The sequence below is a fragment of the Schistocerca piceifrons genome, chromosome 10, assembly GCF_021461385.2.
Source record: "Schistocerca piceifrons isolate TAMUIC-IGC-003096 chromosome 10, iqSchPice1.1, whole genome shotgun sequence".
In the NCBI taxonomy this organism is placed as follows: Eukaryota; Metazoa; Arthropoda; class Insecta; order Orthoptera; family Acrididae; genus Schistocerca; species Schistocerca piceifrons.
The window spans coordinates 89,458,543-89,485,199 of NC_060147.1; the positions used below are offsets into that span (position 1 = coordinate 89,458,543).

Sequence of the window (26,657 nt, forward strand, 5' to 3'; positions counted from 1 at the left end):
TTTCGCGAATAGAAACTTACATGGTGTTCGCAATCTGTTAAAAATTTCAGGAACTATTGTAAAGAGTTTTATCTCGGTTTCAGTAATAGGTCCGGTGATTCACGAGGTGGCTCTCTGTGTATAATTTACACATATTTCATGCTGCGATAAAGTGAATTTCTCCGTCGCTGTGAAAACAATGTCTTTGCCATCTAGCGATGACAGGCGTAAGGCGCAATGCCGGCTCATTCTCCTTACAAACATTCCCCGACAGTCTACGCTTACGATACGTCCAGAATGTGTAATGTTTCAAAGCAAAGTAATACTCGTAACTGATGCACGATCGGACTTAATTGTTTGGGACGAGGTATCAATAGCCTACTACATATCCATTGAAGCGTTCCACAGAACAATTCGCGTAACAACAAGAGCCCTATGGCCGGATGTATCTTTTACTTCTCTGTTGGCTTCCGTCAAATCTTTCTGAGCCGTGTATCGACTCGTGCTACACATTGAGTTTAGATTACATTGGTTCTCCTTTTCTTCCCCTGACATGTTTCTTTGACATGTTGTCTGTCATTAAGTGGCTGCTTGGTTGTCTTTTCCCTCTGCTATCGATATCTGCCTTTTTGCTTCCGGGAAATTGCTATGGAGGAAGTGGGAGATTTGACCGGTTGTAATCTCGTGTGGTGGCGCGAAAGTAGGGGCGTTGCGCGCAGAGAGAGTCTGGTGGACACGGGAGGGCAGTGTGGCTCTCCAGCGCGAAGCAGGCGTGGTCGGTTGTACCGAGTCGCCACGTGATGTATGTCGGTTGTGTGTAACGAGCGGGTCGAGTTGACGAATGAGCTCCCTGCGTGTAGGTTGTATACTGAATCGCCCCACGAGTAGTTGCTGTTCATTTCGCCTTGGTGGGACGTTAACAAGCTTCTTTAAATCCTCCGTTTCAACACTGGAGCTTAAAAGGAGACACCTAACATGAAGGAGCAGTCACTACCCGTCAACGTTGCAGAGAAGACGTGAACTCCGGTGGCAGAGCGTGTTGTCGCGTGACCGTGGCGTGTTGGGTACGCTGACGACGCGCGCGCGGACGGATGTGTGGATCCTTGCCATCGGAGATCGTGTACTGCCTGTTCGAGCATAACTGCAAGTTAAGTTCGTGGAAGGTTTAATCGTTAAGTAATAATTTTGTGTAACCAGCGTCTCTTCTGCCTTGTGGCCTCCGGCGACCGGGTTTCCTGTCTCTGGCACCGGTGTAATTGAAGACAGTGACCTTTCCTCCTCCTCTCGTTACTGTCCGATGGGAGGTGTAGTTTTGGCAGTTTAATTGTTTCGCTATTCTGTCGAGTGTTATGAGTAAATTCATGCCTTTTGTTGGTTGATCATGTGGTCGCTCATTCAGGACTGTGTGGTGTAATATTACCTTGCACGAGATTAGCTCTAATTCTGTCAGCAAGTTAAGCCATCTTATAACAAGTTTTCGCTGGCTAAAAGTCGGTCCAGTGACCAGTCTGGGAGTGGCAATTGTGTTTACCGGCGTATTTAAATTGGTCAGTATTCTGCCTAGCCTGAGCATCCCTGAGTGGGTGATTTGTGTCCGCCTTACACGGGTCCGTCATATCTACTATGTTCTAATGATATTCGAGGACACTTTTGTTTAAGTTTTTTTTTAATTCTTCCAAGTTTGTAAATTCCCTTTATTGCCATTAATCGTGTGTTTGCTGAGACCTGTTTAATTTTTTTTAATGACGGTGTTGCTAGCTTCACTACCTCACCGTACTTTATTAACAAAGTTCTGTATTTACTTTAGTAGCCTGTTTACTAATGTTCTTTAAATTTTTTTTAAATTGTTGTATTGCTATAAATTACTTTGATTGGCGTTAGCGGCGTATTTGAAAAAGTAGTTTATTGCCGTACTGCTAGCTTCTGGTTTTTTTAAAAAAATATTCTTTTTAAACTATTGTACTGCTATAAATTACTTGATTGCCGTTAGCGGCCTGTTTAAAAGGCTGTTTGTTGCCGTACTGCTAGTTTCTGTAAGATACGAATAAAACATTTGTGAAAATCTCAACTCGACAGTTAACTGCAAGAAATTTGGCCCCGTTTCCCAACTTGTGGTGTGGCTTGTAGTAACCGTAACCACTGTGTGTGTCACTTTCAAGTAATCCCAGCAGAGACTACAGCAGTCAACACATCTTCAAATTGCTAGTTAGCAAAACATGTTAATCGAACAAAAATCAATGAAAAATTACAATAGCGAATGCGAAATAACTCAAAAAATTTAAGCTTAATAGATTGTCGAAAGTCTTGGATTTCTCCGGACAGATATCGTGCCAGTATCGATCTCGATAACAGGGAAAAAATCGTCGAATTTCTCGATTCACGGTATGGATTTATATACATATACATGGATTTATATACATAATTAAGAATGTACGGAACCCTCGAAGTGCGACTCCTATTCGCACTTGTCCTGTTTTTTACGTCCTCTGTTCCACTGTAGTTTAAAGTACATTATTGCGGACTTCTGCTGCGATAAATATTGAGACAGCGGTTATCTGTTTAACTATCTCAACAAAGCTCGCCTTAAAGTCGTTTTTCGATTTGCTCGTTTACCCTCGCACCATACAATATGGGATATGCCCAAAAGTCGGACGATCAGAATATGTCAGAGTCTGATAGCTATTCCTTTTAATGAAGGTTAGTGATAATCTAACTCACTTGTTGCTGTTTTCGCAGTCTCGTTGCGTATTTCTTTCACTGATTTTTAGCTCCGGGACAATACGTCTTTCCAGTATGTTCGTCTATCAACTCTTGTGGATAAAGGCTCAAAGCATAGTTTAATTTTAACGAATGAAGGTACGTCAGTGTTATATCCTGTGTCTGCCCAAATGTTTATTAGAGTATCATGTAAAATCGTGACGTAAATGGATTAAGAAATTCTGGAGATTTTTCCAAACAACGATTCCCCTTTATATGCGATTTAACATATGTGTTAAAAATATGTAGCCTACATCTATCCGCACATTTATTTTTATTCCATACATCGGAGGCTGTCGTCTAACTTAGACAGGACGCAAAGGAAATATAAAATTAAAGCAAATCTTCCGACCAGCGGTGAATATCAGTGCTCTTATCGGTTCGGAAAAGGATGATCTGGGACTGTGGAAGGCTGGAATTATAAAATTCCTCCCCAGCGGGACAAAGCTTACATAGGTCAGACGATACGCACAGTACATGGCAGGTGCGTAAAACATGAGCGCCACACTCTACTTTCGCAGTCCAGTAAGCCGACCGTAGCTGAGCATTGTATTACCACAGGACACACTGTGTAATATTCTGCCACCAAGATCGTGGCCCCGGCGAGATCCTATTTGGATTCGTTAATTAAAGAATCTGTGGACATACGGCTAGCACAAATATAAATAATGATGGCGGCTTTCAGCTGGCCAAGGCTTGGGATCCGGTGATCTCTTTAATTTCGTTTTAGAGAAAATACACTCCTGGAAATTGAAATAAGAACACCGTGAATTCATTGTCCCAGGAAGGGGAAACTTTATTGACACATTCCTGGGGTCAGATACATCACATGATCACACTGACAGAACCACAGGCACATAGACACAGGCAACAGAGCATGCACAATGTCGGCACTAGTACAGTGTATATCCACCTTTCGCAGCAATGCAGGCTGCTATTCTCCCATGGAGACGATCGTAGAGATGCTGGATGTAGTCCTGTGGAACGGCTTGCCATGCCATTTCCACCTGGCGCCTCAGTTGGAGCAGCGTTCGTGCTGGACGTGCAGACCGCGTGAGACGACGCTTCATCCAGTCCCAAACATGCTCAATGGGGGACAGATCCGGAGATCTTGCTGGCCAGGGTAGTTGACTTACACCTTCTAGAGCACGTTGGGTGGCACGGGATACATGTGGACGTGCATTGTCCTGTTGGAACAGCAAGTTCCCTTGCCGGTCTAGGAATGGTAGAACGATGGGTTCGATGACGGTTTGGATGTACCGTGCACTATTCAGTGTCCCCTCGACGATCACCAGTGGTGTACGGCCAGTGTAGGAGATCGCTCCCCACACCATGACGCCGGGTGTTGGCCCTGTGTGCCTCGGTCGTATGCAGTCCTGATTGTGGCGCTCACCTGCACGGCGCCAAACACGCATACGACCATCATTGGCACCAAGCCAGAAGCGACTCTCATCGCTGAAGACGACACGTCTCCATTCGTCCCTCCATTCACGCCTGTCGCGACACTACTGGAGGCGGGCTGCACGATGTTGGGGTGTGAGCGGAAGACGGACTAACGGTGTGCGGGACCGTAGCCCAGCTTCATGCAGACGGTTGCGAATGGTCCTCACCGATACCCCAGGAGCAACACTGTCCCTAATTTGCTGGGAAGTGGCGGTGCGGTCCCCTACGGCACTGCGTAGGATCCTACGGTCTTGGCGTGCATCCGTGCGTCGCTGCGGTCCGGTCCCAGGTCGACGGGCACGTGCACCTTCCGCCGACCACTGGCGACAACATCGATGTACTGTGGAGACCTCACGCCCCATGTGTTGAGTAATTCGGCGGTACGTCCACCCGGCCTCCCGCATGCCCACTATACGCCCTCGCTCAAAGTCCGTCAACTGCACATACGGTTCACGTCCACGCTGTCGCGGCATGCTACCAGTGTTAAAGACTGCGATGGAGCTCCGTATGCCACGGCAAACTGGCTGACACTGACGGCGGCGGTTCCTGGTGTGTCCGCTGTGCCGTGCGTGTGATCATTGCTTGTACAGCCCTCTCGCAGTGTCCGGAGCAAGTATGGTGGGTCTGACACACCGGTGTCAATGTGTTCTTTTTTCCATTTCCAGGAGTGTATTTTATTCATAATGACACGTCTGGCGACATACTTCTTTTTTTAGCGCTGCGAGTGCGTGTTCCGACAGAGGGTGGACCCGCAGTTTCCCCTTTCCGCATGCGTCTGCGCGCTACAGATGGAACAATGTTTGCAAAGGGCGCGGATTTCGATAGAGGGTGCGCCTGTGACGGCCACCAATGCGCCAGCGTCTCCACGCCAATTTTTGCTGTAAAGCCGACACCGTGAACTAACATTCTCCAGTGGCAGACACTTACCTGAAAATGGCTGAACAGTTGCCAGCCAAAATATCGCGGCAACATCATCCGGTTGTAGTCCCGAAACCTTATACAATATTTGAGTTTCGTGAAAAAAAGTTTGTTAATGCACTACATAATCATGATGTTATTGCAGGTCGTGAAAACTTAGAATTAAGTAGTCAAGAACTTTACGAGATCTACGCCCCTTTACATATTGTAACGCCCCCTTAGAAAAATTTATACATGACTGTGCTTAAAACTCACACACAATATTTTTAGCGCAACACAATCTGACTTTCAATAATCCATACAAAATAATGGCCCTGACTAACATTAACCTATACCTTTCACAAATCACTTACCTCACAAAAATCTTCGTTACTCGAACTACTGCAATACAGCGAGCGCTACTACTGCCAGCTAAATAAAAGATTCAAACTACGGAAGGCACTAACTACTGATAGGCATAGTTAGCAAATGAAAGATTTTAATAGAGAACAAACAATGTATTTACCTTAATAGTGTTGAAAAATCATAATATACATAGGAGTGCATGACATCCAGTCTTAAAAATTTCCAAACTCCGCCATTTCTCTCCCCACATCCACCACTGCTGGCGGCTCACCTCCAACTGCGCAACGCTACGCGCTGTTCACATCCAGCTGCCGCTGCCCAACACTACAATGGCAGACAACAATGCAAACTAGCCACAGACTGCACACAGCGCAGCCAGTGATTCTCACACAGAGCGCTACGTGGCGTTACCAATAAGAAAACCTAAACAGCCTACTTACAATATCATATGTGTGTATCTATATATTACAATATTATATATATTAGAAATATGTAGCCTATGTCTGGCCAAAGGTTTATTAGTGTATCGTGTAAAAATTTGAAGTAAGTTGTGAAGAACTAGATTTTTACTACCAACGTCTCCACAGGGTGGTCCATTGATCGTGACCGGGCCAAATATCTCACGAAATAAGCGTCAAACGAAAAAAACTACAAAGAGCGAAACTTGTCTACCTTGAACGGGGGAACCAGATGGCGCTTTGGTTGGCCCGCTAGATGGTGCTGCCATAGGTCAAACGGATATCAACTTTTTTTTGTTTTTTTTTTTAAATAGGAACCCCATTTTTTAATACATCATCGTGTAGTACGTAAAGAAATATGAATGCTTTAGTTGGTCCACTTTTTTCGCTTTGTGATAGATCGCGCTGTAATAGTCACAAACATATGGCTCACAATTTTAGACGAACAGTTGGTAACAGGTAGGTTTTTTTAATTGAAATACATAACGTAGGTACGTTTGTACATTTCATTTCGGTTGTTCCAATGTGATACATGCACCTTTATGAACTTATAATTTGTGAGAACGCATGCTGTTACACTGTGATTACCTGTAAATACCACATTAATACAACAAATGCTCAAAATGATGTCTATCAACTTCAATGCATTTGGCAATATGTGTAACGACATTCCTCTCAACAGCGAGTAGTTCGCCTTCCGTAATGTTCGCACAAGCATTCACAATGCGCTGAGGCATGTCGTCAGGCGTGGATCACGATAGCAAATATCCTTCAACTTTCCCCACAGAAAGAAATCCGAGGACATCAGATCCGGTGAACGTGCGGGCCATGGTATGGTGCTTCGACGACCGATCCACCTGTCGTGAAATACGCTATTCAATACCGCTTCAACCGCACGGGAGCTATGTGCCGGACATCCATCATGTTGGAAGTGCATCGCCATTCTGTCATGCAGTGAAACATCTTGTAGTAACATCGGTAGAACATTACGTAGTAAATCAGCATACATTGCACCATTTAGATTGCCATCGGTAAAATGGGGGCCAATTATCCTTCCTCCCAAAATGCCACACCTTACATTAACCCGCCAAGGTCGGTGATGTTCCACTCGTCGTAGCCATAGTGGATTTTCTGTTGCCCTATAGAGCATATTATGCCGGTTTACGTTACCGCTGTTGGTGAATGACGCTTCGTCGCTAAATAGAACGCGTACAAAAAATTTGTCATCGTCCCGTAATTTCTCTTGTGCGCAGTGGCAGAACTGTACACGACGTTCAAAGTCGTCGCCATGCCATTCCTGGTGCATAGAAATATGGTACGGGTGCAATCGATGTTGATGTAGCATTTTCAACAACGACGTATTTGAGATTCCCGATTCCCGCGCAATTTGTCTGCTAGTGTTGTGCGGATTAGCTGCGACAGCACCTAAAACACCTACTTGGGCATCATCATTTGTTGCAGGTCGTGGTTGACGTTTCACATGTGGCTGAACACTTCCTGTTTCCTTAAATAACGTAACTATCCGGCGAACGGTCCGGACACTTGGATGATGACGTCCGGGATACCGAGCAGCATACATAGCACACGCCCATTGGGCATTTTGATCACAATAGCCATACATCAACACGATATTGACCTTTTCCGTCATTGGTAAACGGTCCATTTTAACACGGGTAACGTATCACAAAGCAAATACCGTCCGCACTGGCGGAATAAATAATAATGTCGTGTGGCGAGGGCCTGCCGTCGGGTAGACCGTTCGCTTGGTGCAAGTCTTTTGATTTGACGCCACTTCGGCGACCTGCGCGTCGATGGGGATGAAATGATGATGATTAGGACAACACCCAGTCTCTGAGCGGAGAAAATCGCCTACCCATCCGGGAATCGAACCCGGGCCCTTAGGATTGACAGTCCGTCGCGCTGACCACTCAGCTGCACGAATATATTATAAAAAATGGGGGGTTCCTATTTTAAAAAAAACGCAGTTGATATCCGTTTGACCTAAGGCAGCGTCATCTAGCGGGCCAAGCATAGCGCCATCTGGTTCCCCCCTTCAAGCTAGACGAGTTTCGTTCTTTGTAGTTTTTTCGTGAGATATTTGGCCCGGTCACTATCAATGGACCACCCTGTATTTTGGACACTCCACACGCCTACCATTTTCAAGTCTTTGATGTCGATTTTGTGAGGTGGTTTCGGGAAGTGCGTTGTACTGCTTTCCTTATTTTGTGTATTCCCTGCCCCTCCCTCCCCTGCCACAGTAGCGATCCCCCCCCCCCCCCCCCCTCCAGCCCAGCACCCCGCCGTCTCCAGTTTCTGTGAGAGTCCTGGCGCGCCTGTCTCGACTGCTCTGTGTGTTGGCAGTCGTGGTACGACTACAAGCTGCGGTGGGAGCCCAAGGAGTACGGCGGCGTCCACATGCTGCACGTGCCCTCCGACCACATCTGGCGGCCAGACATCGTCCTCTACAACAAGTGAGTAGTTCGCCAACCACACAGCGAGCCAGCCCCCAAGCCCGTCTGCGGCGCGACGCACTGCGCAGCTACCTCGAGTACCCTTCCGCAAGCGTACGTTACACGATCTACAGGCCCTGAAATGCAACGCTTGGCGTTCGGTAGGTGGCCGTAAAAGGATTCAATTGACTTATACGATACCCCAACCCAAGAACCAACTCTCTCTGTTCCAGAAGTAACCAATACGCATACAGCTACTTCTTAATCAACACACAGCAAAGTACAACAACGTGCACTTCATTCACTCGAATTTACTCTCCAGATACCCCCAAACATTATCATTCATGCCGTACTTACGACCTACAGCCATTGCAACGGAATACTTGGCATTCGTTTGATAGCGATAAAAGCTTCACTCGATTTATATGAAACCCCAACCTGGGCCCGCCGGGGTGGCCGAGCGGTTCTAGGCGCTACAGTCTGGAACCGCGCGACCGCTACGGTCGCAGGTTAAAAAAAATGGCTCTGAGCACTATGGGACTTAACATCTGAGGTCACAACTCCCCTAGAACTTAGAACTACTTAAACCTAACTACCCTAAGGACATCACACACATCCATGCCCGAGGCAGGATTCGAACCTGCGACCGCAGCGGTCGTGCGGTTCCGGACTGTAGCGCCTAGAACCGCTCGACCACTACCGCCGGCCGGTCGCAGGTTCGAATCCTGCCTCGGGCATCTATGTGTGTGATGTCCTTAGGTTAGTTAGGTTCAAGTAGTTCTAAGTTCTAATGGCCTGATGACCTTAAAAGTTAAGTCCCATAGTGGTCGGAGCCATTTGAACCATTTGAACCCAACGCGGCAATCAACTTTTGATAGTCCAAAAATAGCAAGGTTTGTTACAAAAAAAATGTTCAAATGTGTGTGAAATCGTATGGGACTTAACTGCCAAGGTCATCAGTCCCTAAGCTTAGACATTACTCAACCTAAATTATCCTAAGGCACACACACACACACACACACACACACCCATTCCCGAGGGAGGACTCGAACCTCCGCCAGGTCGAGCCGCGCAGTCCATGACTGCAGCGCCCCAGACCGCTCGGCTAATCCCGCGCGGCAAGGTTTGTTACAGACAATTTGTAATGAAAACACAGTAAATTACGAAAAATCTACTACTTGGACGTTTCTGTTTTCCTCAATTGCTCCATGTTACTTGTATGACTAATGTGAACGAAATTCAGTTATAAATAAGAGCCTGAAAAAATTAAAATGATATAAGGCGTGTTTTTTTAAGTAAGTACCCTTTTGAAATTAAAAAAAGACGTGATAAGATATCTCAATAATTTTATTTTTGCATGAATGCCTGTACCTTAATCTAGTTTTCTACATAATTTCCGTCAATATTGAGGCACTTGTCATAACGTTGTACCATTTTTTGAATACACTCCTCAGAGAAGTCTGCCGCCTGATTTGTTAACCACTGCATCACCACTGTAAAAATAAATTTTTTATCTTAGCATGTCTTTTTTTAATTTCAAAACGGTACTTACTTAGCAAACACGTCTCACATAAAAACACGTAATATTTGTTTAGCAACAACTGCCACAAAGAAGAAAGAGCTGTCTGATTGTTACAGCTATAATAGTAATTATTTACATTAACGTACCACAACCGAAAAAAATCATAACAGCAAAAAGTAATTAATGTACACTAATGAACTTTTGAACTTTTGGATATACTTTTGTCTAGGTTAGATATTTCAGTGATTATCACAGCAAGATCACTGGTTAATGTAAACGCGAAATAAGCAGTTGCAAATGTGAACTATTGACGCATTAATAACTGGTGTAACCGCCAATATGTTCAACACAAATATGCAAACGTGCATCATTGTGTTTTGCAGCTGCCTGGTGCCAGTTTGTGCAAGGGAGTTCCATGCCTGTTTCACTTGCTCGGTCAATACAGGATTGCTTAATGCAGTCTGTGGATGACGAAGCAGTTCATGTCCAATCATGTCCCATTTGGGGTCGTTTGGAGACAGAGCTGTTGATTGAGCAGGTCAAGGCAATACGTGACAATTGGTAATCTTGGGCGAGTGGTATCCTGTTGGAAAACGCCCTGTGGAATGCTTTTCATGATGGCAGCACAACAGGTCGAATCGTCAGACTGACATACGAACTTGCAGTCAAGGTGCGTGGGATAACCACGACAGTTTTTGTATGTCCACCCTTCTTATTGGGAGTCTGAGAGCCATTCACCTATGTCAAAAAAAATTGAACGCGTACATCCGTACTTCCTACACTACTTGCCGTTAAAATTGCTACACCACGCAGATGACGTGCTACAGAAGCGAAATTTAACCGACAGGAAGAAGATGCTGTGATATGCAAATGATTAGCTTTTCAGAGCATTCACACAGGTTGGCGCCGGTGGAGACACCTACGACGTGCTGACATAAGGAAAGTTTCCAACCGATTTCTCATACACAGATAACAGTTGACCGGCATTGCCTGGTGAAACTTTGTTGTGATGCCTCGTGTAAGGAGGAGAAATGCTTACCATCACGTTTACGACTTTGATAAAAGTGGGATTGTATCCAATCGCGAGTGCGGTTAATATTATCGGGGCATTGCTGCTCGCGTTGGTCAAAATCCAATGACTGTTAGCAGAATATCGAATCGATGGGTTCAGGAGAATAATACGGAACGCCGTGCCGGATCCCTACGGCGTCGTATCACTAGCAGTCGAGATGACGGGCATCTTATCTGCATGGCTGTAACGGATCGTGCAGAAACGTCTCTATCACTGAGTCAATAGAGGGGGACGTTTGCAAGACAACAATCGTCTACACGAACAGTTCGACGACGTTTGCAGCAGCGTGGACTATCAGCTCGGAGACCGTGGCTGCGGTTACCCTTGTCGCTGCATCACAGACAGGAGCGCCTGCCATGGTGTACTCAACGACGAACCTGGGTGCACGAATGGCAAAACGTCATTTTTTCGGAGGAATCCAGGTTCTGTTTACAGCAACAGGATGGTCGCATCCGTGTTTGGCGACATTGCGGTGTAGGCACATTGGAAGCGTGTATTCGTCATCGCCATACTGGCGTATCACCCGGCGAGATGGTATGGGGTGCCATTAGTTACAAGTCTCGGTCACCTCTTGTTCACATTGATGGCACTTTGAACAGTGTACTTTACATTTCAGATGTGTTACGACCCGTGGCACTACCCTTCATTCGGTCCCTGCGAAACCCTACATTTCAGCAGGATAATGCACGACCGAATGTTGCAGGTCCTGTACGGGCCTTTCTGGATACAGAAAACGTTCGGTTGCTGCCCTGGCCAGCACATTCTCCAGATCTCTCACCAATTCAAAACTTCTGGTCAATGGTGGCCGAGAAACAGGCTCGTCACAATACGCTACTCACTACTCTTGATGAACTGTGGTATGGTGTTGAAGCTGCATGGGCAGCTGTACCTGTACACGCCATCCAAGCTCTGTTTGACTCAATGCCCAGGCGTATCAAGGCCGTTATTACGACCAGAGGTGGTTGTTCTGGGTGCTGATTCTTCGGGATCTCTGCACCCAAACTGCGTGAAAATGTAATCACATGTCAGTTCTAGTATAATACATCTGTCCAATGAATACCCGTTTATCATCTGCATTCCTGCTTGGTGTAGCAATTTTAATGGCCAGTAGTGTATGTTATTTATTGTATGGCTACCCGTTTCGGTAGTTTACGGTTGAATACACAACACCGTTGTTATTTATTGTATGGCTACCCGTTTCGGTAGTTTACGGTTGAATACACAACACCGTTGTTACAGCTACAGTTCATAGATGTTGACTACTGTCGATTGGAGTTAACACTCTCATCGTCAGTTAGAAGCACTGAAGCACCGAAGCTGGTTGCCATGCAACATCGTAAGGACTGCTGAACGTGTTCAATTTTTTTCATTAGATAACCACGACAGCTTTCCTGATGACATACGAAATCGCACCTCAGACTATAGCCCCAGATGTATGTCCAGTCTCTCTTGCCCGTAGACAGGTTGGTTGCACTCCCTCAATTAGCCCCCTAACCAACTCGGCCATCACTGCACCGAGGCAGAACCAGCTTTCATCTGAAAACACAACAACCTCCATCCTGCCCTCCAGTGAGATCTCTTGATACCACTGAAGTCGCAAATAGCGGTGCTTTGGGATCACTGGAATGAACGTGTAACCTCCCCCTCACTTATCGACCGTAATGACAGTGAAAAATTAAACCGCGTGTACTTAATGGAAATTTGGGAAAAGCAATCGTCACCGAAGCTAATCTGTTGGTAAAGGGGGAGGAAAGGGTTACATCTAAATGAAAGGAAAAATGCCATTGAAACTGGTGGAAATTAATTTTGAAAAGGGGTAAAGTTAATAAAGAAAGTAAATGTGCGGCTGTTACGTTAACAATTAACTAGCGGTAATTAGATATTTGAGATTTGGGGAAAATTACGGTCGCCAGTCCTATGGGCAATTAGTACAGTAACTGAAAAAGAAAGGTTATTACACATATAATTAGCACTAGAAGCGTGGCAACTGAAGGTTGACACGTGTAGTGTGAAAACTGAAAGTTTGTCAGAAGTAATAAATTTCGCTACACTCTGACTTAATTTAGCAAAAGAATTAATAAAACCGGAAAATTGAAAGTTAATTTAGTGACTGAAATTAATAGTGAGCTTTGTTTCTGAAGCACATCGAAATTCAGTAAAATACGGTTAGTCTTGGGCTACCTCAACAATCATTTCAAAAGCTACTGGAATCTACGCAATTTAGAAATAAGAGATTTAACTTTGAACTTGAATTAAATGATTCTGAACAATCAACAATAGTAAAATTTAGTACGTAACAAGCTGAGCTACAGTCACAGGTAAGCTAAAATATGCTAACAAAATTCGCACTCTTAATTTGTGCTTGTGTAATCTAAATATTGTAGCCAGCTATGAATACCTTAACTGAACTTTGAAATTAAAGCACTAAAATGGAATGATATTACTTTAATGCTGGCGTCTGAATTTCAACGACACTGGGGTTCATTTCGGAAAAGGAAGGAACCTTGCTTGATAATGCGATTGGGACAATGAGCTACAAAGGTTCATGCTAAGTTGCTGTAATGTTGTGATGCAACAATTTTAAAAGCTGAGGTCTGCCATACAGTTCTAAAACTTTACGTGCTTCCAGTCTTCCTTGTTGGTTGATTGAAGGTTTGAAGTCGTCAATCGAGGAGGTGGCGACAGCCACTCATTGTCGGCCGTCACTGTTGCAAAAGCTGGATGTTGGCGCGCCTTCTTCTCGACACGGTCACCAGGCCAAACGGGCTCTCGATGTGTGCCAGCTAATACTTCCCGTCCGCGACACCGTGTCAGAAACTATCATATCAAGTCGAGCGCAATTACATGCTCCAAACCCCGAAAGCGCGGCAACTCGCGGGAGCGTCACACAACACACCTGCTCCACTGCCCTACTCGAGCCAGACTCTGTCTGCTCTGCCCGTGCTCCACGCAGCAGTTGCGCGGCCACCATTGACCAGACGTTTTGAATTGGTGAGAGATCTGGAGAATGTGCTGGCCAGGGCAGCAGTCGAAGATTTTCTGTATCCGCAAAGGCCCTGCAAAGATCCTAAACACTATGGTTCTCCACACGACCTATCGATGTATTCGTTCGATAGCATAGTTTTCCCTAGGCAAGACCCAGCGTAAAAACACAAATAATATTTACAAAACAAACCAATTATACAGCGACATAAATGCATATATATATATATATATATATATATATATATATATATATATATATATATATATATATACACAAACAGTAAAATAATTACAATATATAAAGACACAGAAATGTCATATCTTGAGGTAACAAAACAAGGAAAAAAATTATAGTACAATAGATGGAAATAGGAGGAGATGCATTTCCGGCGTTACAAACGCTACAGGACATCTTGCTCTGACCTGTCCTTGAAGTAACATACACTCCTGGAAATGGAAAAAAGAACACATTGACATCGGTGTGTCAGACCCACCATACTTGCTCCGGACACTGCGAGAGGGCTGTACAAGCAATGATCACATGCACGGCACAGCGGACACACCAGGAACCGCGGTGTTGGCCGTCGAATGGCGCTAGCTGCGCAGCATTTGTGCACCGCCGCCGTCAGTGTCAGCCAGTTTGCCGTGGCATACGGAGCTCCATCGCAGTCTTTAACACTGGTAGCATGCCGCGACAGCGTGGACGTGAACCGTATGTGCAGTTGACGGACTTTGAGCGAGGGCGTATAGTGGGCATGCGGGAGGCCGGGTGGACGTACCACCGAATTGCTCAACACGTGGGGCGTGAGGTCTCCACAGTACATCGATGTTGTCGCCAGTGGTCGGCGGAAGGTGCACGTGCCCGTCGACCTGGGACCGGACCGCAGCGACGCACGGATGCACGCCAAGACCGTAGGATCCTACGCAGTGCCGTAGGGGACCGCACCGCCACTTCCCAGCAAATTAGGGACACTGTTGCTCCTGGGGTATCGGCGAGGACCATTCGCAACCGTCTCCATGAAGCTGGGCTACGGTCCCGCACACCGTTAGGCCGTCTTCCGCTCACGCCCCAACATCGTGCAGCCCGCCTCCAGTAGTGTCGCGACAGGCGTGAATGGAGGGACGAATGGAGACGTGTCGTCTTCAGCGATGAGAGTCGCTTCTGCCTTGGTGCCAATGATGGTCGTATGCGTGTTTGGCGCCGTGCAGGTGAGCGCCACAATCAGGACTGCATACGACCGAGGCACACAGGGCCAACACCCGGCATCATGGTGTGGGGAGCGATCTCCTACACTGGCCGTACACCACTGGTGATCGTCGAGGGGACACTGAATAGTGCACGGTACATCCAAACCGTCATCGAACCCGTCGTTCTACCATTCCTAGACCGGCAAGGGAACTTGCTGTTCCAACAGGACAATGCACGTCCGCATGTATCCCGTGCCACCCAACGTGCTCTAGAAGGTGTAAGTCAACTACCCTGGCCAGCAAGATCTCCGGATCTGTCCCCCATTGAGCATGTTTGGGACTGGATGAAGCGTCGTCTCACGCGGTCTGCACGTCCAGCACGAAAGCTGGTCCAACTGAGGCGCCAGGTGGAAATGGCATGGCAAGCCATTCCACAGGACTACATCCAGCATCTCTACGATCGTCTCCATGGGAGAATAGCAGCCTGCATTGCTGCGAAAGGTGGATATACACTGTACTACTGCCGACATTGTGCATGCTCTGTTGCCTGTGTCTATGTGCCTGTGGTTCTGTCAGTGTGATCATGTGATGTATCTGACCCCAGGAATGTGTCAATAAAGTTTCCCCTTCCTGGGACAATGAATTCACGGTGTTCTTATTTCAATTTCCAGGAGTGTATTTGCAGTAGATCGTCGTTCGTTATGTTCGTTGTGCCAATTTCTGCCGAAATTGCTGCAGTATGATGCTCCATAGCCATGAGTCGAACGCGATAGTCGTCCCTCTCGGTAGTGCCACATGGCAGTCTGCAACCCCATCTTCTTGCGACCGTAAATTGTCGTGGCCACCGCTGCCAACAATCATGTACATCCTGCCAAGTCTTCCTGCAATAACGCAGAAGGGAAATCCAGCTTCTCGTAGCCCTATTACACGATCTCGTTCAAACTCAGTGACTGATTGATAATGGTTACCTCGTCGCCTTAGAGGCATTCTTGACTAACCCCCAGCTCACCACGTACTGTCGCAAAGGTAACTAACGCTTCTGATCGTTACAGCGTGTATATAAAGCAAAAACACGATGCGCAGTCTCCTTGTTTAGCTACTAACACCAACCTTATGTGACCGGCGCAAAATATGAAGAGCCATCATGTCTCAGATGTGGAAACACGCCTACCATCCTTGGTTTATGTCGCACAGTTCCTCCTTGGGGGTTGCGATTTTTTTCCCTCAGCGTACTTTTGTTAATAATTCACGTCCATAAGTATAACGACAGTAGCTAACGTACAAGTTACACTACTGGCCACTAAAAATGGTTCAAATGGCTCTCAGCACTATGGGACTTAACATCTATGGTCATCAGTCCCCTAGAACTTAGAACTACTTAAACCTAACTAACCTAAGGACATCAAAGAACACTCAGTCATCACGAGGCAGAGAAAATCCCTGACCCCGCCGGGAATCGAACCCGGGAACCCGCGCGTGGGAAGCGAGAATGCTACCGCACGACCACGAGCTGCGGACCTGGCCACTAAAATTGCTATACCAAGAAGAAATGCAGATGATAAACGGGTAGTCATTGGACAAATATATTATAGTGGAACTGACATGTGATTACATTTTCACGCAATTTGGGTGCATAGATCCTGAGAAATCAGTAACCAGAACAACTACCTCTGGCCGTAATAACGGCCTTGATACGCCTGGGCATTGAGTCAAACAGAGCTTGGATGGCGTGTACAGGTACAGCTGCCCATGCAGCTTCAACACGATACCGCAGTTCATCAAGAGTAGTGACTGGCGTATTGTGATGAGCCAGTTGCTCGGCCACCGTTGACCAGACGTTTTCAATTCGTGAGAGATCTGGAGAATGTGCTGGCCAGGGCAGCAGTCGAAGATTTTCTGTATCCACAAAGGCCCGCACAGGACCTGCAACATACGTTCGTGCATTATCCTGCTGAAATGTAGGGATTCTAATGAAGGGTAGAGCCACGGGTCGTAACACATCTCAAATGTAACGTACACCGTTAAAAGTGCCGTCAATGCGAACAAGAGGTGACCGAGACGTGTAACCAGTGACACCCCGTACAATGACGCCAGGTGATACCCCAGTATGGCGATGACGAATACACGCTTCCAATGTGCGTTCACCGCGATGTCGCCAAACACGGATGCGACCATCATGATGCTGTAAACAGAACCTGGATTCATCCGAAAAACTGATGTTTTACCATTCGTGCACCCAGGTTCGTCGCTGAGTACACCATCGCAGGCGCTCCTGTCTGTGATGCTGCGTCAAGGGTAACCGCAGCCATGGTCTCGCAGCTGATAGTCTGTGCTGCTGCAAACGTCGTCGCACTGTTTATGCAGATGGTTGATGTGGTGTCACCGCCAGACACCACACTTGCTATGTGGTAGCCTTTAAATCGGCCACGGTCCGTTAGTATCAGTGATTGCAGACCGAGCGCCGCCACACGGCAGGTCTAGAGAGACTTCCTAGCACTCGCCCCAGTTGTACAACCGACTTTGCTAGCGATGGTTCATTGACAAAATACGCTCTCAATTGCCGAGACGATAGTTAGCATAGCCTTCAGCTACGTCATTTGCTACGACCTAGCAAGGTGCCACTACCAGTTACTATTGATACTGTGAATAATGTACCGTCCAGAGCGACGTTCACCATTAATGGATTAAAGTTAAGTATTCCACCAGCTACGTCCGTTTTTTCTAAATTCTACTTTCCTTGTCCTGTTCCAGACCTCACGCCAGCCTGCGTGAGCTAAAACGCTTGCCTTTCGGCTTCCTCTAGTAACACGGTGTTGGCTCTCCTGCCAACCACAACAGTTGATGTCTTGAAAACGTCCCCATCTGTTGACTCATGGATCGAGACGTGGTTGCACGATCCGTTACAGTCATGCGGATAAGATGCCTGTCATCTCGACTGCTACTGATAAGAGGCCGTTGTGATCCAGCACGGAGTTCCGTATTATCCTCCTGAACCCACCGATTCCGTATTCTGCTAACAGTCATTGGATCTCGATCAATGCGAGGAGCAATATCACGATACGATAGACCGCAGTCGCGATAGGCTACAATCCGACCTTTATCAAAGTCGGAAACGTGATGGTACGCATTTCTCCTGCTTACACGAGGCATCGTAACAACGTTCCACCAGGCAACGCCGGTCAACTGCTGTTTGTGTATGAGAAATCGGTTGGAAACGTTCCTCATGTCAGCAAGTTGTAGGTGTCGCCACCGACGCCAACCTTGTGTGAATACTCTGAAAAGCTAATCATTTGCATATCACAGCATCTTGTTCCCGTCGGTTAAATTTCGCATCTGTAGCACATCATCTTCGTGGAGTAGCAATTTTAATGGCCAGTAGTGTATAACGACAATAGGTAACGTACAAGTTAGATTATGTTCCAATTTATATCAGCCATAAAATCAAATCTTGACTCAAAATATATCAAATCATACTCCACATTCCTCACATGTATGTCTCTCCAATTTCAGCCAAACAATTGGCACGTCTTCTTCTTTCTTCTCCTGGCCTTTATCCCTTATCTCTATGGGATCGGCATGTTGACTATTGGATTTGTCGATGTTAGCGGTAAAGCGAGCCAAATATCCTTCCTTCCACTGTCTCCATCATGACACCTTGGATGACGTAATGCGCTGCAAATGGTATTACCTCTCTCTTATCGATAGTAAATGCCGAATAAAACCGCTGTTATCTCCACTATTGTCGGCTGGGGTGGCCGAGCAGTTCTAGGCGCTACAGTCTGGAACCGTGCGACCGCTACTGTCACAGGTTCGAATCCTGCTTCGGGCATGGATGTGTATGATGTGTTAGGTTTGAGTAGTTCTAAGTTTTAGGGGACTGATGACCTCCTATAGTGCTCAGAGCAATCTGCACTATTCCTACTGCAAATTTCCATTTTTTTCAGGATAAGTCGTTACTAATATAGCTTCATGTTCGAGCACTTGACTACACAGCAGAGAACACAAAAAAAGGTATTTTGGTATTTGCCGGCCTTGGAAGTCAACACATGAACTGCATCGTCGGTAATCCCACTAGGGCCTATTGAGCGTAAGCAAAGACGCTGTAGCTTACGATTGCGGAAGAGTACATTCTCGCAGCACCGCGGTTTCAATGAGCAGACGCAACCATAACAAACGCTAATGTACCGCTGTTATTGTGATGACTGTTGCATGAGGTCTGACTGTTGCGTCAGCGTGTGAAGTGAAGTGTGTAAATTGTTGCAGCCGCCATTGCGTAGAGTAGTTCACTACGTTTCACTGCATTTCGCATTGTTGTTTGCTGCAGTTTGAAATTTCGACCATTTCAGAACTTGGAGGAAACTACATTGGAATTGTAACTCTGTGCACTGCATGTGACACACTGTTTCTGTCCACTTTCGCAGGTGCAGCCATGGACTGCTGTCTGCTGCAACTGTGTACAACTGTTCTCAACACCGTTCGTGATTCTTCTAGGTCTGTCTGGAGGTGCAGCAGTAGGAGAAAAGTGAATCCTGTTCCAGGCGACACGTATTTTTTTTTTCTCCGGCCATGTTCTCACGCTGTGTTTGTTTCCTTCGATGCTATTACTGCTGCTGCACTGTTACGAATCATTTACAGCAGAATGAATGAAGCTGTGGAAGCCGACCTCGGGGAAGATGAGTCTGGGTTCTGAAGAAATGTAGGAACACGCGAGACAGTACTGACTGTAAGACTTTTTGTAGATTGGAGGTTGAAAAAACTCGGACCTACATTTATAGCATTTCTACATTTAGAACAAAATTTGCTGGAGTACAGTCTTCGAAACTTTGTAGGTAGCAGAAATCAAAGTTTCCACAACTTCTACAGAAACTATACTGTAGTTGTGAGTCGAAGGCGTGAACGAGAAGCAGTAGCAGTAGTGGATAAGGGAGTGAGAAAGGTTTGTAGCTCATCCTCGACGTTCTTTATTGTGTAGATGTGTAGACTGAGCAAGCAGTGAATAAAACCAAGGAGAAAATTTGGGAATTGAAGTAAAATACAAGGGGGGGGGGGGGTAATAGAAAGATTGAGGTTTGCTAGTGACGTAGTTTAAGTAATTCTGTAAGAGTCGATAAAGAATTTGGAAGAGCCTGTTCAACAGAACAGATAACGTCTAAGCTAGAGGTTATAAAATGAAGACCAACGAAGGTAAAACATGGAGAATGGAATGTAGTCGAATTAAATTGGGCGTTGCCGAGACAGAAGCAGAAACTGATACTGGAAATAGTAGATGAGTTTTGTTACTTGTGGGGAAAAAATAACTAGCGATCGAAATGGAGAGAGTATAAAATGTGGACTGGCAAGAGCAAGGAATACATTTATGAAAAAGTGGAATTTGTTAACATTTTATACAAATGTGTTGCGACGTCTCTTCCGGAGATATTAATCTGGAGAATAGCCATGTACGAAAGTGAAGAGTCTACAAGCTTTTAAAATGTGTGGTGTGGAAGGGTGGTGAAGATAAGATGGGTACATCGAGTAACTAATAGGGAGGTACTGAATAGAATTAGGAAGAAAAGAACTTTGTGGCACAACTTAACTCAAGAAGGTATCGGTTGACCAGATACATACTGAGGCATCAATGAATCATCAATTTGGTAATGGAGGGAGAGAGGAAGGTAAAAACTGTAGAGGAGACCAAGAGATGAATACAGTAAGCAGAGTCAGATAGATGTAGGATAAGCTAGTTACTCACATTAGAGGAAACTTGCAGAGGGTAGACTAGCATATAGAGGTGCATCAAACCAGTCTCTGAATTGCAGATGACGGTAACTACAAGTACTTCTATTAGGTAGCAGCTCCATCTGGCTGCCAGCCAATGAGCCAGTGAGCTACTCACCTGGGCAGCGACAGAAATTTATGAAAGAGAGAGTTAATTTCTAAACCTGTTGTTTTGATATGACTTATTCGGCGAGTAGTGAGAATGTGTCGCGCCTTAAGGTCTTAATCTGACACGAAGTACGCCAAACTTTTATTTCGTATTTTTGAAGGTATATTATTAAACAGATCGGTAAAAAGTAAGCATACCTTACATCATTAAAAAAGTATTATGTCTCTATAAAATATTAATTAAAATTTATAGTATTTACAATTCACTTCTTATGACCTGCCACTTCTTTTCTTATGTTATATCCTAATCGCCCGCAGTTCGTGGTCTTGCGGTAGCGTTCACGCTTCCCGAGCACAGGGTCCCGGGTTCGATTCCCGGCGGGGTCAGGGATTTTAACCTGCCTTTAGATGACTGGCTGTTGTTGTGTCGTCTTCACAATCGTCATTCATCCCCGTTACGGTCGGAGGAAGGTAATGACAAACCACCTCCGCTAGGCCCTTGTCTAGTACGGCGGTGCGGGTCTCCCGCATCGTCCCCTACGCCTTGTTACACAGTATGGGACTTTATCATCATCGTATCCTTATCGATTTTTACGATCAGGTATTAATTTTGTGCTGTGTGTTTAGGCTTAGATGAGAAATTTTAGGATTGCAGTGTGTGCCTCTAATAGGAAACAACACAAATTGCAATCCCTGTGGAGCTTCTGATCGGATTTGTGTATGCCTCGTAACGACGTAACTCCCAGAACCTAAAAAGGAAGATTTGGAATAAAAATGTCATTATTAATGCTTTACAGGTTCTGTCAGTAAAAAGACACATCTCCCTAAATGCTGTGAAAGTAATTTATTCTACTAGAACCACTATACCAACGCTTTTTGGTCTGAACTTCTCTCTCGAACGATCAAGTTAGTACAGAAATCTGAAAGCAGTCTATTCTATTTAATGATAAGGAAGAGAAACTTGTCAAGTATGTGATGCTACCGATATTCTATGAGCTCAGATGAGTTCATCCGCAGTGTTCGTTGTGGCAGTCATGTGAGAGAAATGGAATCCCACATGCATTCATTGGTAAAGTTACAAGATCAACTTCGGCGATTTCATGAAACTTACACAAAAAAATAACATTTTATCATGGAAATAATGTACGTACTGAAAACAGTCGCAGTTGGTCACCAAGTAATTCTTTGTCAGTATGATGAAAAACGACATAAGGCGTTTTCTGTCACTGCGGGAAAGAAAGTGTTAAGTGCTCAATCTCATATGCCGCCACAGAAGTGTTTTGGCTCAACAACTTCCGCTTTATTGCGCTCATGCTTACAGGTATTTAGTTTCCCGAAGCGTGAGCTCGATGAACATTCCAATCAGCAGAATGTTATAATTAGTTAGCACGAGTCAGGATTGTCCATCGTACAGGGTGTCCAGAAAAGGGCTCCCTGATTTCAAAATTAAATATCTCGAAAACAAAGATCGATAGAGGAATGCAGTAAACGGTATGTTTATTGTGAAAGCTGTAAGAAGTTTATACAGCAATTTGAAATAATAGTTACAAAATCTGCTAACAGATGGCGCTGTGCGCTGTACTGCTCATATCAGCATACATAAGTAAAATAATCGTATGAAAACAGTCTTTGCAAACAATCACATCACAATGTTTTCAAAATGTTCACCATTGGCAGTACAGAGGTGGCGCAAACGAAGAATGAAATTCGCCATCACATTTCGTAGTGTCTCAACCGAAATGGATTCACATGCCACAGAGATCGGCGATTCAAGCTCGGGTAGACCATGTCTTTCACTGTGCCCCACAAAAAAAAGTCACAGGGAGTCAAATCCGGCGAATATGGAGGCCAATCCATGCCTGCACCAGTAAAGTTTGGATATTCCAAAGCAATGACTCGATTCCCGTTGTATTCCACAAGAAAGCGAAACACTTGTTCGGTCCGATGTGGTCGGGCTCCATGTTGCATAAACCATGCAGTACCTGGTCGATCCTCTTAACGCTTGCTGTGTGTCGACAAATTGTTCCAAAATTGCAACGTAACGTGCACCAGTGACCGTTTCTCAAATGAAAAAAGTGCCAATAATGCCTCTGCTGCATACTGCAGCCCACACAGTAACTTTAGGAGAATACAGGGCTTTCGCTTCACACCAATATGGCTTTTCGGAACCTCAAAATAGCCAGTTCTGCTTATTCACGTATCCATTCAGGTGGAAGTGTGCTTCATCTGTAAACCAGATGCAGCCAACATCAAATCCTTCACTATCAATCATTGTGAGCATCTGATTAGCAAAGACAACCCTTTGTTGCACAGCTCGTACGGGTATGGCCTGGTGCGTTTGAATTTTGAATGGAAACATGTGTAGGCTCTTTCTCAGTATTTTCTGCGTGCTGGAACGCTTCAAACCAGTCTCAGACGCAATTCTACGGACGGATGGCATTGGATTTCGCTAAATAATTCCAGAAACTGTGTCGATATTTTCAGGCGTAGCTGCGGTTTGCTTGCGGCCAACAAGCCCCACTAGATCATCGGTTACGCTGCCTGTTCGTTGAAATTTTGCGAAGAGCGTACGAATGGTTTTCGCATCGGGTCCATTTGGAACATTAAATCGTGCTTGAAAACTTCGCCTTGTTGCCGTAGGACTCTCTTCTAACCTGTGGTACTCTAGCACCAGAAAAACGCGTTGTTCGATGGAGTACATGGGTTTAATCTCTTCCTTCGGTACGCTAACCTCCTTTCACCTTTCAATAGTGGAACTGATCGCTCTGGGCTTCGGATTACTATTTATACTAGGCATTACGTATGGCGATAACAGCGCCATCTGTTAGCAGCTTTTGTAACTATTATTTCAAACTGCTGTATAAACTTCTTACAGCTTTCACAATAAACATACCGTTTACTGTATTCCTCTATCGATCTTTGTTTTCGAGATATTTAATTTTGAAAGCAGGGAGTCCTTTTCTGGACACGCTGTATAAAGCTAGGTCCCTCGATTGACTGCCATTCTCAGAGGCAAACGCCGCGTTGCTGCTTCAGATACCATAGAGTGGGGTGAAAGGGAACCCCCTCACCCCCTGGTTGCTCCTCTCCTCTCCCATCCCCGCCCCCTGCCACGTCTTCACCATTGTGTCCCCCCTACCCTCCATCTCTACACCCTACATCTCCTTTCCCAAGGTCGCTTCTGTCAACTCCCCCTCCCAGATGATGCCCTCTCTCCCTCCATTTATCCTTCCTATCAACTCTGATCCTCAATCCCCCTCCTTTCCTCTGTCCTTTCCCTGGGCTCCCACCTCCCCCCCTTCCGTCCTGTTTTTCTCCCCATTAAACCTCTCCCTACCTCCCTTCTCCCCCCCAGTCCTTTTGTATTCCCCTCCTCTGCCTACCCCACTCCCTGTCGCATCTGCCCCCCACCCCTCTTATGGGTCCTCATCCTCCTTCAGCTCCCTTCCCGGCTCCCCCCTTCGCTTTTACTCTCCTTTCCCCCCTTTTTTGTTTTCCCATCTTCTGTCCAGTTTCCCCCCACCTGCTCTCGACTCCCCCCACCTGCTCTCGACTGTGGTGTCACATTTGCCGACTTTTTAGTGCAGTGTTCCAGTGACTGACTATTCAGTGTTGTTTGTCTTTCTCGTGTTGCGAACAGAAACCATGCTGTCGCTAGGTGTGAATTTTATGTCCTTTGCGAACAGAATCCAGACTGTCGCCGTGTTTTTTTTAATTGTCTATTGTTTTCCCTGTCTGCTTCATATGTATTTTTATTAGCGTCATCATCCCTGTGTTGTTGTTTTAAGTTCCACGATTTCTTTTCGCCTTGTTACTCTCTAAGTCTCCGATTTTATCGCCTGTTTTTTATTATTTGTTCTCTTGATCTTTGTCACAAAATCTGTCGGCTGAAGAGCGGCATACTAAGCTGCTGCCAGCCCGCCCCCTTCGGGGGGAATTGAAATTCAATAAATGAAAAAAAAAAAAAAAAAAGTGAAAGGGGGAGTAGAGGGGAAGCAGGTCTTATCATTACTGCTGAGTGTTGAATGAGTCCGGGAGGAACTTTTGTCCCACTACTAATGATTTTCACGAGGAGAAACCTGCTAGGCATTTTAATGAGAGCGGCTCCACGTGGGTGGGTTCAAGAAAATCTATTTACAGACTGCTTTCGAATCTTAATTATGACGACCAAGCCACGAAAGAAGATCCTCTCCTGCTAATTCTTGATGGCCATAACACTGTCACACACACACACACACACACACACACACACACACACAAAATATTGACGTTGCTTGTCTTGCCCACAGCAAATAAAATACCATAATAAGCCTTCCTCTTATACAAAACATGGGATACAACTCATGAACAAGGTATTTACAGCTCCATCGAAGTAGTATTACACTGAGAACATTCAACCTTGGATGGTCAAATATTCATCAATGGATATTCTGTAGTGACTGACCACATGACCCGTAGGACATTACAGAACTGCGTTAAAATTGCAATGCCAGGATTGACAGGATATAAAAATTATTGTGCCAATGCAGTATGTTAGGAAGAATACATGGTTCAATATTTTGGTGATTTTTAGCAGTTGTCATGTACACAGTATACAACACTATTGACTCGGTGTGATTCACGTTAAAGATGTTAACAGCATTATAAGACCCGAGACAAGGATACGACGACGACATGCATACATGTCAGAAGATGTTTAGATTTTGACATGTGATAAAGCACAGTTGTATCACTTAAGAGACCTTAAAGCTGCTCATAGGAATGCGTAAAAGCAAGCGGGGAATAAAAGCCTCACACGCTACTCATCTCCCTCCTGCCCCCCCCCCCTCCCCCCCCCCCTGCACCCTGCTGGTACAGACACACCAAAATTCGGTCGTGGAACGGTCCAGCCCAAATACGTACCACGCTAAGAAATAAGACTCGGAAAGGACAAACTGCGTACTGAACACATGAACAAACGAAATACAGGGTGGTCCATTGATCGTGACCGGGCCAATATCTCACGAAATAAGTGTCAAACGAAAAAACTACAAAGAACAAAATTTGTTTAGCTTGAAGGGGGAAACCAGATGGCGCTATGGTTGGCCCGCTAGATGGCGCTGTAATAGTCACAAACATAAGCTTTCAAATTTAGACGAACAGTTGGTAACAGGTAGGTTTTTTAAATTAAAATACAGAACGTACGTACGTTTGAACATTTTATTTCGGTTGTTCCAATGTGATACATGTACCTTTGTGAACTTATCATTTCAAGGTACCCATGCTGTTACAGCGTGATTACCTGTAAATACCACGTTAATGCAATAAATGCTCAAAATGATGTCCGTCAACCTCAATGCATTTGGCAATACGTGTAACGACATTCCTCTCAACAGCGAGTAGTTTGCCTTCCGTAGTGTTCGCACATGCATTGACAATTCGCTGATGGATATTGTCAGGCGTTGTCGGTGGATCACGATAGCAAATATCCTTCGTCTTTCCCCACATAAAGAAATCCGGGGACGTCAGATCCGGTGAACGTGCGGACCATGGTATGATGCTTCGACGACCAATTCACCTGTCACGAAATACGCTATTCAATACCGCTTCAACCACACGCGAGCTATATGCTGGACATCCATCATGTTGGAAGTACATCGCCATTCTGTCATGCAGTGAAACATCTTGTAGTAACA

General features: G+C 45.5%; 1 protein-coding gene across 1 annotated transcript in view; it reads left to right on the plus strand.

Moving 5' to 3' along the window:
* Window positions 1–26,657, plus strand: part of LOC124718881 (acetylcholine receptor subunit alpha-like) — a 638,987-nt gene that overhangs the window by 317,434 nt on the left and 294,896 nt on the right. The window contains 1 exon segment of the mRNA XM_047244518.1: window positions 8,262–8,371. Within this exon segment, the coding sequence (XP_047100474.1) occupies window positions 8,262–8,371 (110 nt within the window).